General features: G+C 45.1%; 1 protein-coding gene across 2 annotated transcripts in view; it reads right to left on the bottom strand.

The window, feature by feature from the left end:
- myzap (myocardial zonula adherens protein) overlaps positions 1-14,520 on the bottom strand; it is a 32,774-nt gene that overhangs the window by 16,070 nt on the left and 2,184 nt on the right. For both annotated transcript variants that reach the window (XM_067437416.1, XM_067437415.1), the window contains exons 2-3: positions 7,634-8,006; positions 6,782-6,856 (exon numbers count right to left, since the gene is read on the bottom strand). In XM_067437416.1, the coding sequence (XP_067293517.1) occupies positions 6,782-6,856; positions 7,634-7,705 (147 nt within the window). In that variant the 5' untranslated portion in view covers positions 7,706-8,006. The remainder of the gene's footprint in view (positions 1-6,781; positions 6,857-7,633; positions 8,007-14,520) is intronic.

A 14,520-nucleotide genomic window follows, 5' to 3' on the forward strand; every position in this document is an offset into this window, starting at 1 on the left:
TCTATTTCTCATTAGTATCTAGGCTATGAAAGTGCCTGATGTTCCCAAAGCAGCTCCTATCAGAGACCAAACAGGGCTGATATCAGTTGAACTTTAAAGACTAAGAGCTGCAGGGTGCAAGTTCTAGGCCAAGGTACAGATAAAAACTCTCATGCACATGCAGTCAGACACACCTCTCTTGATTTCTTTCTCAGCACTGTCAGTAGAAGGCTTATAGCAGGTACTGTCAAATACACATATTAATTTGTCACACACAGACTAACCTGTATCTGTAAACAAGCTCAAAATGAACTTTGCCTCCCTTGGTAAATAGGTGTTTCAATTTCATGAGCTTTGTTTCATGTAACTCTGAACTTTGGGGGCAGCTCAAGGATATTGTGGCAAGGGGGGCGTGGTTCAGCGAGGTCTGCAGCGGGAGAGAGGGCCGCGGGACGAGCGGTAAGTGAGTGGGTTGGACGCAGATTAATAACACCTGTCTCTTGTTCTAGTAATGAGCGCGGAGACGGGATAAAACACCAGCGGAACCGGAGACCGAGGAGAGAGAGAGTCGGACTGTTGATACGAGACCCAGAGAATACCGGAAGCCGGAAGTGCGTGACCCGGAAGTGTTATAGAGACTGAGCGATCTATGAGAATAAGACACACAAGGAAGTGTGCACGTTTGTGTTTAAGAGAATAATAAAAAGTATCAACAGTCCTGCCGACCCCCGTGTCCTCTTCCTTCCTTACCTCATCGAACTTGTTACACTGGTGCCGAAACCCGGGAAGGAAGCAGGACAGAGCCGCCGCCATGACAACGCCCTCCGCCTCGCCATTTGCGGAGATCATCACCTCGCTCGCGGCCCTCCACCAGGAACATCACACGGCGTTGCTGGACCTTCGGACTGAACAGGAGCGCCGCTTCGCGGCCATAGTCCAAGGCCAGCAAGAGGACCGCGAGCAGTTCCGGAGCTGGATGGACCGGGAGGTTCGCGCCGAGGCCGCTGGGCGGGCCAGCGCACCGGTGCACGTGCCCCTACAAAAGATGGGGCCGGAGGACGACCCCGAGGCCTTCGTGGACCTCTTTCAAAAAGCCGCGGAGGCCTGCGGATGGCCCCGGGCACAGTGGCCGGTGCGCCTCATTCCACTGCTATCCGGCGAAGCCCAGGCGGCCGCGCAACATCTACCGGTTGCGAACCTCCTGGACTACGATGACCTGAAGCGGGCCATTCTTCAGCGGGTCGGCCGGACCCCAGAACAACACCGCCAGCGTTTCCGCTCCCTGGAGTGGGGCGAGTCCGGTCGACCCTTCGCCTTGGCCCAACAGCTCCGGGACGAGTGCCGCAGATGGCTGCTGGCCGGCGGCAGCGACGTGGACCATGTCGTCGATCTGGTGGTGCTGGAGCAGTTCATCACTCGGCTCCCCAGGAAGACCGCCGAGTGGGTCCAGTGCCACCGGCCCACGTCGCTGGAGACGGCCATCAATTTGGCGGAGGACCACCTGGTGGCGTGCCCGGGGGTCGGCGCACCCCCACTAACTTCTCCCTCTCTCTCTCCCCCTTCTCTCTCTCTCTCTCGACCTGTCCCTCTCCCCAGGTCCCGCCCTCCAGGCCCGCCTCGCGTTTCCCCCAGAGGCCGGGGTGGGATGGGCCCTGGACCGTCTGGGAGTTCGCGGGTCCCGCCCAGGGGGGCGGGGCCGCTGGGGACGGCTAGTGACTATGGAGCCGGTTCCGCCCCCTATCCGCGCTCAGCCTCCAACCCACTCCCCGCCGCCGGGGCGGCGGGTAGGCCTGGGCTGGCCTGCTGGCGGTGCGGTGATCCGGATCATTTTGTGGACCGATGTCCGATGATGGACATCGGAACAATGATCCGGATCCCGGACGTCCAGCGGACCACCCCCGATCAAGCAGGAGAGTACCAAATTCCTGTAAGTATCAAGGGGGGTACATATCAGGCCTTGGTGGATTCAGGATGTAACCAAACCTCGATCCATCAAAGCCTGATTCAGCCTGGGGCGTTGGATACAAGCCGCGTGGTTAAGGTGCGGTGTGTGCACGGGGATGTGGTGGAATATCCGATTGTCCCAGTCACGATACAATTTAGGGGAGAAAAGCATAGTGTTGAGGTGGCGGTTAGTCCCCACCTCCGGCATCCGCTAATTCTGGGGACGAATTGGCCCGCCTTTTCGGCGTTATTGGGGTCGTTGTGCGCGGATGCCGCTTGGGAAAACAAGGCTAGGAACGGGGCGGTGCGAGTGCAGGTTGGCGAGGCTGATACGGGGCCCTTGGGAGCGGCTTCAGAGGAACCGAGCGGGGTTGAGAGACTGATTCTCTCGGACCGCGATGACTTCCCTCTGGAGCAGTCTCAAGACGAGACGCTAAAACATGCGTTTCAGCAGGTCCGCACGATCGACGGTCAGTCCCTCCAACCCGCATTGCCCGTCACGTATCCGTATTTTGCCATAATTAAAGATAGGTTGTATCGAGTGACCCAAGACGCTCAGACAAAAATGGATACAACCCAATTGTTAGTACCAAAGAGCCGCCGGGAAATGCTTTTTCAGGCGGCTCATTCTAACCCGATGGCGGGCCACCTGGGACAGGCGGCCACGCTGAATCGTTTAATGACCCGATTCTTTTGGCCAGGCATTTATGACAATGTGCGCAGGTGGTGCGCGTCTTGTCCTGAATGTCAGTTGGTGAACCCACTGGCCGCCCCAAAAGCGCCATTGCGCCCCCTTCCATTAATGCAGGTCCCCTTCGAGAGAATTGCGATGGACCTCATCGGGCCATTAGAACGATCCGCACGCGGGCATCGTTTTGCGCTAGTTATCGTGGACTACGCAACACGATACCCGGAAGCAGTGGCTCTCCGCAACATCTCGGCGAAGAGTGTTGCGGACGCACTGTTTCGTTTAATCTCCCGGGTGGGGATTCCGAAAGAAATCCTCACTGATCAAGGCACGGCGTTTATGTCACGCACGTTAAGCGAATTGTATGGATTATTGGGCATTAAATCCATTCGAACCAGCGTCTATCACCCACAAACAGACGGGTTGGTCGAACGATTTAATCGCACTCTTAAATCCATGATCCGTAAATTCGTACAAGAAGACGCCAAGAATTGGGATCGGTGGTTAGAACCCCTCTTATTTGCTGTGCGCGAGGTCCCGCAAGCCTCCACGGGGTTTTCCCCCTTCGAGCTTCTCTACGGGCGTCAGCCACGGGGGGTGCTGGACGTCCTACGAGAAACTTGGGAGGAGGGGCCGTCGTTGGCCAAAAACGAAATTCAGTACGTCATGGACTTGCGAACAAAACTCCACACATTGGGGCGGCTATCTAGGGAGAATTTGTTGCAAGCCCAGGACCGCCAGAGCCGGTCATATAACAGGGGTACTAAACTGCGCAAATTCACACCGGGAGAGAAAGTGCTCGTTCTACTCCCAACCTCGAGCTCAAAATTAATGTCGAAGTGGCAGGGGCCGTTTGAGGTCGCACGACAGATAGGAGAGCTCGATTATGAAGTGATACGATCCGATAGGAACGGGGCACGTCAAATATACCACCTCAATCTGCTGAAAAAATGGAATGAGGTGGAATCGGTGTTGTTGGCAACGGTGATCGGGGGAGAGGATGATCTCGGGCCAGAGGCGAGCATTAAGGCGCAATCAGTCGCGCTGGCCCCTGGGGGAGACCACCTCTCACCGTTACAACTCGCTGATTTATCGAAGTTGCAAGCGGAGTTCGCTGACGTGTTCTCGCCCCTACCGGGACGTACCGACTTGATTCAGCACCATATCGAGACCGAGCCGGGCGTGGTAGTTCGCAGCCGGCCGTATCGCTTGCCTGAACACAAGAAAAAAGTAGTTCAGGACGAATTAGGCGCAATGCTCGACATGGGAGTAATCGAGGAGTCCAACAGTGACTGGGCGAGCCCGATAGTCTTGGTCCCCAAGACGGACGGCTCGGTCAGGTTCTGTGTGGACTACCGCAAGGTGAACGCTGTGTCGAAGTTCGACGCGTATCCAATGCCACGGGTTGACGAATTGCTTGATCGGTTAGGCTCGGCTCGATTTTATTCGACACTGGACTTAACAAAGGGCTATTGGCAGATCCCCTTGTCTCCATTGTCCAAAGAAAAAACAGCTTTCACCACGCCGTTCGGATTACACCAATTTGTCACGCTTCCGTTCGGCTTGTTCGGGGCGCCCGCGACCTTCCAGCGACTCATGGATAGGATTTTGCGTCCCCATGCTGCATATGCTGCTGCGTACCTAGATGACATAGTGATTTATAGTCACGACTGGCAGCGGCATATGCAGCATGTGAGGGCGGTCCTGAGGTCGCTGAGGAGAGCGGGGCTCACGGCCAATCCGAAGAAGTGTGCGATTGGGCGGGTGGAAGTAAGGTATCTGGGCTTCCACTTGGGTCATGGGCAGGTGCGTCCCCAAATTGATAAGACTGCCGCAATTGCAACCTGTCCGAGGCCCAAGACCAAAAAGGAGGTAAGACAGTTCTTGGGGCTGGCGGGATATTATAGACGGTTTATACCAAATTATTCGGACCTCACCAGCCCTTTGACTGATCTTACTAGAAAGGGGCTACCAGATACGGTCCAGTGGACGGAGCCGTGTCAACAGGCTTTTACCCAAGTAAAGGCTGCCCTATGTGGCGGGCCGCTGTTACACTCCCCTGACTTTTCTCTCCCTTTCTTGTTGCAGACTGACGCGTCGGACAGGGGGCTGGGCGCAGTCCTGGCCCAGGAGGTGGAGGGGGGAGAGCGGCCGGTGCTGTACATTAGCCGTAAGCTCTCCAAGAGAGAAGCTAAGTACAGCACCATAGAAAAGGAGTGTTTGGCCATCAGATGGGCCGTTCTCACCCTCCGCTATTACCTCCTGGGGCGGGAGTTCACTCTCTGTTCGGACCACGCTCCTCTCCAATGGCTCCACCGCATGAAGGATACCAACGCGCGGATCACCCGTTGGTATCTGGCTCTTCAGCCGTTTAAGTTCAAGGTGGTCCACAGGCCGGGTGCTCAGATGGCTGTGGCCGATTTCCTCTCCAGAAATGGGGGGGGGGGGGGGGGGCTGCAGGCCGGACGGCTCCCCGGCCTGAGTCGGGCGGTGGGGGTATGTGGCAAGGGGGGCGTGGTTCAGCGAGGTCTGCAGCGGGAGAGAGGGCCGCGGGACGAGCGGTAAGTGAGTGGGTTGGACGCAGATTAATAACACCTGTCTCTTGTTCTAGTAATGAGCGCGGAGACGGGATAAAACACCAGCGGAACCGGAGACCGAGGAGAGAGAGAGTCGGACTGTTGATACGAGACCCAGAGAATACCGGAAGCCGGAAGTGCGTGACCCGGAAGTGTTATAGAGACTGAGCGATCTATGAGAATAAGACACACAAGGAAGTGTGCACGTTTGTGTTTAAGAGAATAATAAAAAGTATCAACAGTCCTGCCGACCCCCGTGTCCTCTTCCTTCCTTACCTCATCGAACTTGTTACAGATATTTATAAGCCTAACTTGTTTCTAAACATACTGGCTTGGTAAGTAAAGAGAAGTTTAACTATGAAATCTTTACATGCAGTTCCGATAATGAGCAGGTGGCCAATAGTGCGTGGATTCTCACGTTTTTGTGCATGTCTGACTCTGCATGTGTATTTATCAGTATAGGTATGCTGCAAGCTACTGGCAGGACAGTACGGATCTGTGACACACAAAGGAAGTGATGGGCCCAGAGAAAGGACACACTCTGGTTTATCTCTCTAAAACAATGACCCAACATTCACAGACAAAGCAATGCTGAAAATTTCCCCTTTCTGAAATTCTACCTGACACACCCTTAAAAGGCAAGCCTAAAGGTAAATCCTATACTATATATATATATATATATATATATATATATATATATATATATATATATATATATATATATATATATATATATATATATATATATATATATATATATATATATATAAATAATACACACACACACACACACACACACACACATAAATATATACATACATATATCCTTTATATATTGGAAGCATTTTGCCTGCATTTGATCAAAAGTACTGTAAAAACACTAATATTGTAAAATGTTAAAACTATTTGAAACTACTTTTTTATTTTAATATATTTTAAAATGTGATGGCAAAACTATTTCATTCTAATTATGCTTTTTTTTTATTCCAGTATGCATTTCTTGTTATTATCAATGTTGAAACCATGATACATTTTAAGCTTTTTTGAAGAATAAAAATTTAAAAATAGATTTTTTTTTTATTTGAAATACAAATCTTTTGCAACAATCTCTTACTATGTCTTGCTGAATAAAAATATTAATTTATTTTTGAAGAACACTACTGACTACAAACTTTTGAAGGGTAGTGTACATTCATTTTTCATAGTACATGTATAAAGTTGTTCTTGCTTTGTTTGTATTCCTTGCATAGTATATAAAAACACACAATACAATATATTTTTGAAATGTTAAATATTTTAAAATTGTTGAGAGAAAACATCTGCAGCGAGTACTAAAGGAACACAGACCCCGAGTTATAAACCCTTGATGTAATGTATCTCCAGGTGAGGTGTCATAATCTGAAGAAATCAGTCATTTACGTAATCTTATCGAGTTTATCCTGTTATCAGGCTATCATGCCATTTGTGGAGCTGGCCAAACAGATTGAAGATAAAGTCAGTGAAAAGAGGAAGTGTGTTATGACGTGAAGAGATGTTTAGCGCCAATCTGTCTGGCTGCAAGAAGTTTACTGAAAGATGCTAAAATGATACTTACAGAGTTGACGGCTTCATTCTGAGTTTTAGGATTTTCCTCAGGCCGGAGAGTTAATCTGAGACGCCTGATTGTCCTCTGGTGGACATTCATCACAGATATACACAGACGCAAAAAATGGACAGACAGACAAACAAACAATGATTAGTCACAATATTGGTTTAATTAGACAATCTGATGATTCTATCTAGATTAAACTCAAAGCAATTTCACTGAAACCAAAACAAAAAACCTCCAGCCCTGTGAAAGATAACGCTCATCTGATACAAGAAATGTCACGCATGAAAAGTAAAAAGGACAGGCTGCTGAGACTGATAGAATAACAATACTGCAATTAAAACATGACTGCCCTTATAAATGCTTCAATGATTAACCACTTTAGATGTGGCCAATGGCCATCTATTCAATTCAAATCAATAATTACTACAGTCAAAAATGTGCTTCTCAGCGATTTGATGCCCTCTCCGCTGGTTAGCACCATCTGAGAGGGTGTCAGTTGATTAGCTGTAAGAATGTCTCTGAATGACAGCTGACCGCAGCAACAGCGGCTGAGCGCCAGGCCCTGATAAAATAAACATGACAGGGCCCTGCCTCCCAGGTCGGGTGCTCTTATTACAGGCCCCTCTCTTAACAACACAACGCTGCCTCACACACGTCAACAGCGCACACTATTAGCCTGATATGGACGAGCCATTAGGGCACAGTCAAGAGCATGAAAGAGAAAGCGACACAGAGAATTGAGAATGAAAAAAACAAACACCTCATTGAGAATCAGTTATAGTCAAACATTCGAAACAAAGTTCAAAAGAGCAAGAAAACATAAGCGAGCTGAAACTATTCACTAGTGTTTCCTACCTCATTGAGGTCTGGCATCTCTGTGGTGGTGGTTATAGTGCGAAAGGCACTAGTCATTCCATTTGGATGCATATCTCCTTTTCACTGTCACACATCCACTAAAATACTATCAACGTCTGCACCCCACCACTGCAGGCGACACACCAAAAGAGGATAAACGTGGTGTGTGTGTGTGAAAGAGAGGAAGAATGAAAACAAAAACTCCCTTCAACAGCTTCGCCTGAATTCCTTCCCCCGGATGAGAACAGAACGAGTGAGAGGGAATCAGGAGGAAAAAAAGAGGCTCAGTATTCCAATGTGCAGAGGTCAGTAGAAACACAGCCCTCCAGTGTGCAGACAACTCCAGAGTGACAGCGTCCCATATAGACTCCTCCTGACAGAGAGAGAGAGAGAGAGAGAGAGAGAGAGAGAGAGAGAGAGAGAGAGAGAGAGAGAGAGAGAGAGAGAGAGAGAGAGAGAGAGAGAGAGAGAGAGAGAGAGAGAGAGAGAGAGAGAGAGAGAGAGAGAGAGAGAGAGAGAGAGAGAGAGAGAGAGAGAGAGAGGTCAGTAACTGAGCTGCCTACGTAAGCCTTGTTTCCCATCAGACTCGTTGAGCCACATTTCACCTGTGTGCGTTCTCTCATGCTCCCACCTACCTGTAGTCGGGACACTTTCATAGGGTGAGGTTAGGCGTCACACCTTAGGCGGGTTACAACACTTTTGATTGTAGTGTGGCTTGTTATTGTTCTTAGAATTATAATGGTCATATATGGATCATAACAGTGAATAATTTGATCTTAACAATGAGAAGTGGGAACAAAAAGCATTGTATAATTGTAATAATGTGTTATTATTGCGATTCATTAAGCCATAACTAGCCTTTTTAAAGTAATAGATAACAAACATTTCAATTTTGTCATAATTTACTACCCTCGTGTCATTCCAAACCTGTTTGACTGACTTTCTCTGTGGAGCATATTCTGAGAAATGTCTGCTTTTTTTGGTCCATACAATGAACCTTATTGCTCACCAAAAGTGTTTGGTGTACAACATTCTTCAGAAAATCTTTTTTTTTTTCTTGCAAGAGAAAAAAAAGGTATATAGGTTTGCAAGGACAATGATGCGTGAGTCTGGTAGGTAAAACTTGCCGACCATTAGAAAGTATGTTTGATATAGTATGAATATGACTAGAACAGTGGTTCTCAAACCGGTCCTGGAGTACCACCAACCTTGCACATTTTGTATGCCTCCCTATATCTGACACACCCATTTTGAGGTCTTGCAGTCTTTACTAATGAGCTCATGAGTTGAATCAGGTATGTTAGATGAGGGAGACATACAAAATGTGCAGGGCTGGTGGTACTCCAGGACAGGTTTGAGAACCACTGGACTAGAATTCAGACTACTACATCCACCATGTTGTCTACATGTGACCTACAACTCCTCTCCTGGGGCCTCATGGGACTGTAAAGTAATTGTTAAGATGTCTTAATAATTGATCTATGAAATCTTTCATCTGTGTGATTTTGTTTGCTTAACATATTTCAAAGTGCACAAGTTGTAGGTCAATCATTAATTTCGGAAGCAGATAGTCTACTACATGACCCTGTGTAATCATTAACCCTCCATATTTGTCAGATTCACCCTTTGGAAAACACATACAAGCTGTAAATTATGTGTAAAAAAATATTCACATAAAAAAGGACCCTAATCCAATTTAATCTTCATCACAGGGACAAATCTTGTCGTTTTAGTGACAATCTATCTTTTGAATAGGCAAAGGTCTCGACTCTCTAGAAATCCACGAGCAGACGATCAGATCAAGCTGCGTGTGAAAGGTCACAGGGATTATGTTTCATGCCTTTTATGATGGAAAATAGGATCCCTGTTGGAGTGCTATCCTACTGGAGGAGGTTTGTGAGCCCCATTTAGCCCTATAGTGCTCAATAAGGCACTGAAGATGTTTTATAATTTTTTTTAGGATATACTATATTTTAAAGATAATTTTATAAGCTTTACATAATACAGGGGGGTTATTCCAGAAAGCAAGGTTAAATTAACACCACATATACCATGAACTCTTGGTTGATTACCCCAAACCTTGCTTATTCGAGGTATGCTGGTTCAAAAAACGTCCAGGAGTAAGTTCAGATAACCCAGAGTTTATTCTCGGTTAACACATAAGACATTTTCAACAGAGCGGTGAATCGATGATTCACCATGGAAATAGACGCTAAGAAAAAGCACGCCATTCTACATCCTCTTCTTCTTTCGTTTAATGACGATTTACATAGCATACTTAGTGCACATCGCCACCTATTTGGTGGTTGTGCAATCATTTTCAATCTCTTCAGTAAGTAATCTTTACTCATTGAGAAATTATATTGTTTGTTTGATGCTAATTAATAGCAGATGTGAGATGAAAATAAAATAAATATTTTTAATTGAATTACCATTTAAACAGTACCTTGTAATAAATAATAGTGCTTTAGAATAAACATTATATTGTATATTATAACTAACTATATAATATTTAGTTATATCAATTTAACTATAGTAATTATATAACACACATCTGAATACCTCTTAAGCAAACTAACCCTGGAACAGAAGCTGCTCCGGAGCAGGTTGCCATGGTTACTTACATAGCCTGAAAGTTACTTCCATCTTTGGAACCTAAAGTTGAGGTTATCTGTTTACTTACTCTTAAACATACCTGGGTATGTAGCATAACCTGCTTTCTGGAATACCGGCCAAATCTTTATTAGAAAATTGTAAATAATGTTTATGTTTGTTCAATGAACTAGTCTAATCAGTCCTCAAGACACTAGCAGTTTACAAGGCAGAAGAAAATGTATGACAGATCCAATAACACCCAAAAGGCCTTTCTACAGACTCTAAAAAAAAATGAAAAGAAACATTCCCAGGGTCCTTGATCACCTGCATGAACATGCCATTGCTTTTCTGCAGGAGGCATGAGGACTACTGATATGGCCAGAGCAATAAACGGAAATGCAAAATGCCTGAGACAGTGCTACAGGGAGACAGGTGGCAGAATGCCTTGCAATGCCAAACCACAACATGTTTGAGTACTTACAAGTGCCTTGGTGGAAGAGTGGATTAACATCTCACAGCAAGAGATGCACTGTAGTACTTAAAGCAGCTGGTGGACACACTACATACAGTGGCGCAGGTATGATATGGGATCAGATTCCCGCCAATTGAACTGTGGTCACGCATGAAAAAAAGCATAAATCAAATTTTTAATATCTGGGGTCGGGATAAACAGTTGTCTTTCAAACTCCCTCTGTATGGCGTGCACGCAATTGGATATCGCTACAACCAACCAGAGCAACAAAGGTGAAGCAGAGCTAGTTGAATGATTAAACTTTCGCCGTATCCAGTCGGCAAACTCAGAACACATCTTCCCTTTTTAAGAATGACTTCAGTGCCGTTCTTTTTCTATTCTCAGAGAAAAGCTTGACTCCAAGTCTTCCAGAGTCGCGGTCAAAGCTGATTCGAAAGACCGCCGTTCGTCAGTTTCTGTGTTTACTAGAAGCACAAGCGCAACTCGGCCGTCATTATGTTAAGCCCCGCCCACCGACTCTATACACGATGTGATTGGCCAGACCAGATTTGGCCGTTTACAGCTCAGAAGTGTATTGAGAGTTGCTAGACGACACTCACGGCAGATTAGATTTGCTGCCGCTAGGGTGCGTCTAGATTTCTAGGCTAATTTTTTGTATGCCCGTTCTCTTTTCTCCTTTGCTCGTTTCCACATTCTGCGCTTGCGTTTCCAAATGTTGCAGTTCGAGTTTCATGTAAATCAGGGGCGGGTTTTAGCATCAGCGGGTTTTAGTTTTTAGCATTGGTCCACTAGTTCTAGATTGACAGCTCATCCCGTAGCCAATCAATCGAAGAGGGAAGTTGATGTCACCAAGCAACTCATGCCTCAGTTCAGCCAACTGCTGTTGACTTCAGCTACGAGTATAATGCGCTCTCTATCACTGTATCGGCAAGGGAATACATTATTTTACTGTTATGAATATAATCTTACGAATCTTATATTTTTATGATAGACGTTTTAGGGGGGATTCTCACAATTAAAGCAGTCAAATGAATGTGATCACGACTGGGTGCTTAACGACGCTTGGCTGGCTGCTTAATCCAACAAGTATAAAAAGTGTTCTTAAACTTATTTAAAACTTTAAAGCTACACTATGATATTTTCCCCCATCTAGCGATGAAAAGGTATATGACCACCCAGTGAATAATAGTTTCTGTTCCTCTCAATTCTGATTTCATTTTAACTCCTACACTTTGGCCGATTTAGTCCAAGATTAACATGGCAATCCCCCTCTTCACATTCGACACGGCCATCGAGTGTTAAAACGCGAAAGGCGAAGCTTGAATTCACGGGTATGTCCCTCTTTGGCTAATGTACTTTCAAGATGGAGGAGCAATATGGCGACAGGCATTCGAACCCCTCACCCGTATGTATTTTCAATGGCATATTATAAACTTATGAGAATACTTTATTACTTGAAAGAAGTAAATATACATTAATGAGCACATATATTTTTGAAAGAACTATGTTTAGCTAAGTGTGTTTCACATGCGTTTTTAACATTTTAATTCATGCTCATTATTTTTTTATGCGTGACCGCAATTTAATTGGCGGGAATCTGATCCCATAGTATGATGTCAATTTGTAGGCCAACCATTTGGACTGGATTTTCCCATAGGCTTTTCGATTATAACTAAAAAACAAGCTGTGTGCTCAACAAAAGTTTATGACAGGGACGTAACCACCATAGACATTGACTTTGACTCATGCACACAGCCTTCACACACAGACGAGTGTGTCCACGTCAATCTATCGCTTAATGCTGTTGCGGAGAGAGACTCTATTCTTTCCAGTGAAATCCCAAAACAAAATGCACACAAACGAGTCCCTGCTCTTAATATACAATCATTGATGAACATATGAAGAGTTCAGATGCAAAGGCCTCTAAAAGCCACTTCGGACAAAAATTAGATAACATAACAATACTGAGTGAATGCTCTACACATATATAGTATAGGTTTATAAAATACTTTCATTTCAAACCCACTAAATCCCAGCCTCAGCCCATTCAGAAGTACCGGTATTTAGGTAGAAACCTATACATGGAAGCCTGACAAAAACGCTTATTTTAAAGAAAAACATCAGACGGATTTAGAGGCTTTTGCATCTGAAGTCTTCATATCTGATTTTAATGAAGAAGAAAAAATTATATGAGATCAGATTAGAACACAGAACCATTGACACGGTTTTAAAAAAGTCTACCACCAGACCCCTAGGGATTTCAAATGTCAACAGTCGATCTGTTTTTATTCACTAATGCGAAGAATCTCGGGACTAATAATATTTTTGACACAAATTAATGCAAATATTTTTTGCAAATAGTCCCAAAAGGATTATTTCCCAAGTAGAATTAGACCAAGAATTTTTCACTGTTCTGATTCTTTATGCTTTATAAAATAAAAATAGGTACATTTATATAGTGCTTTTCTGGGTACTAAAAAGCATTTATATAGAATGGGGGCTCTGACTCGGTCTCCTCAACCACCACCAATGTGCAGCATCCATCTCAATAATGCAATGGCAGAACACCCACCACACACACCAGCTGATTGGTGGAGAGGAGACAGAGTCAGGATAGAGCGATTATTAGGAGGCCATGATAGACAGAGGGCAAATTTGGCCAGGATGCCTAGGTTACACACCTACTCTTTTTATGAAGGACATTCTGGGATTTTTAATGACTACAGAGTCAGGACCTCAGTTTAATGTCTTATCCGAAGGACTGTGCTTGTTACAGCATAATGGTGTCCCCATTACTACTGGCCTGGGGCATTAGGACCTGGCCCACACAGACCATTGTGTAAGCACCCCCTACTGGCCTCCTCTACAAGCAGCTACCTATTATTCCCAGAAGGTCTCCCATGCATCCAGGTACTGATAGGCTCAACCCTGCTTAGCTTAATTGGGCTACAGCTTGATATTGCTGCTGGAAAATTCATACAGGTGGGTAAATTAAGACATGTTTCGGGTAGCTATCCCTTTATATCTAAATAATAATTTTAACACATAGAAGATGTTCGTTTGGCAAGTGCATGCTTTAACTTCACATTAAAGTTATCTTCTAGGTCAGCCTTTCTCAAAGTGGGTGCCGCGGCACACTGGGGTGCCCCCTGACTGTGTCAGGGGTGCCGCCAAAAAATTACGTAGGCTAAAAAAAAAAAAATCTGAAATTTCATATATAAAATATTTGAATTTATATAAATACATTCTTCTTCTTTATATCCCTTTAGCACGTACGATCACACATTTACACATGTGATTAGAACGGTCAGTGCATCACGTTCATTCAAATGTAAATTCAAATGTGCTTTCGCGTTGGCTTGCACTGAGCCAGAGACGGGCTCGCTCAGAGCTGTCATATATCACAACTTTTCAGTGTTTTCAGCCACATAATGTTTATTTTGGGTTTCATACATATACGTACTAAAAAAACAATACATTTAGAGTTTGTAAAATACACAATGATGAAAAATGAAGAGGCAATATTAATCCTTTCCATTATAATTAGTTTTATTCATATCAGATACACATTGTGTCAGTAACTTTAAAGTTTACTCTATTCCCAGTTCACCTGCTACTTACTTTTATGTATTTTGGGAGAAGTGGATGAATTCACGTCTTGTAAATCCAACAGATCCGATTTTCTGAACTGCGCCTGCGGCGGTGATGACGGCGCCCATCGTGCATACAGCTCAACTAACGCGATCGTTATAAAGGTGTTTAAACAACAAAACACTTCCACTTGTATATATTTGACAATCGGAATATCAGATATTTCAGG

This window comes from Pseudorasbora parva, chromosome 1, assembly GCF_024679245.1.
Source record: "Pseudorasbora parva isolate DD20220531a chromosome 1, ASM2467924v1, whole genome shotgun sequence".
Classification (NCBI taxonomy): domain Eukaryota; kingdom Metazoa; phylum Chordata; class Actinopteri; order Cypriniformes; family Gobionidae; genus Pseudorasbora; species Pseudorasbora parva.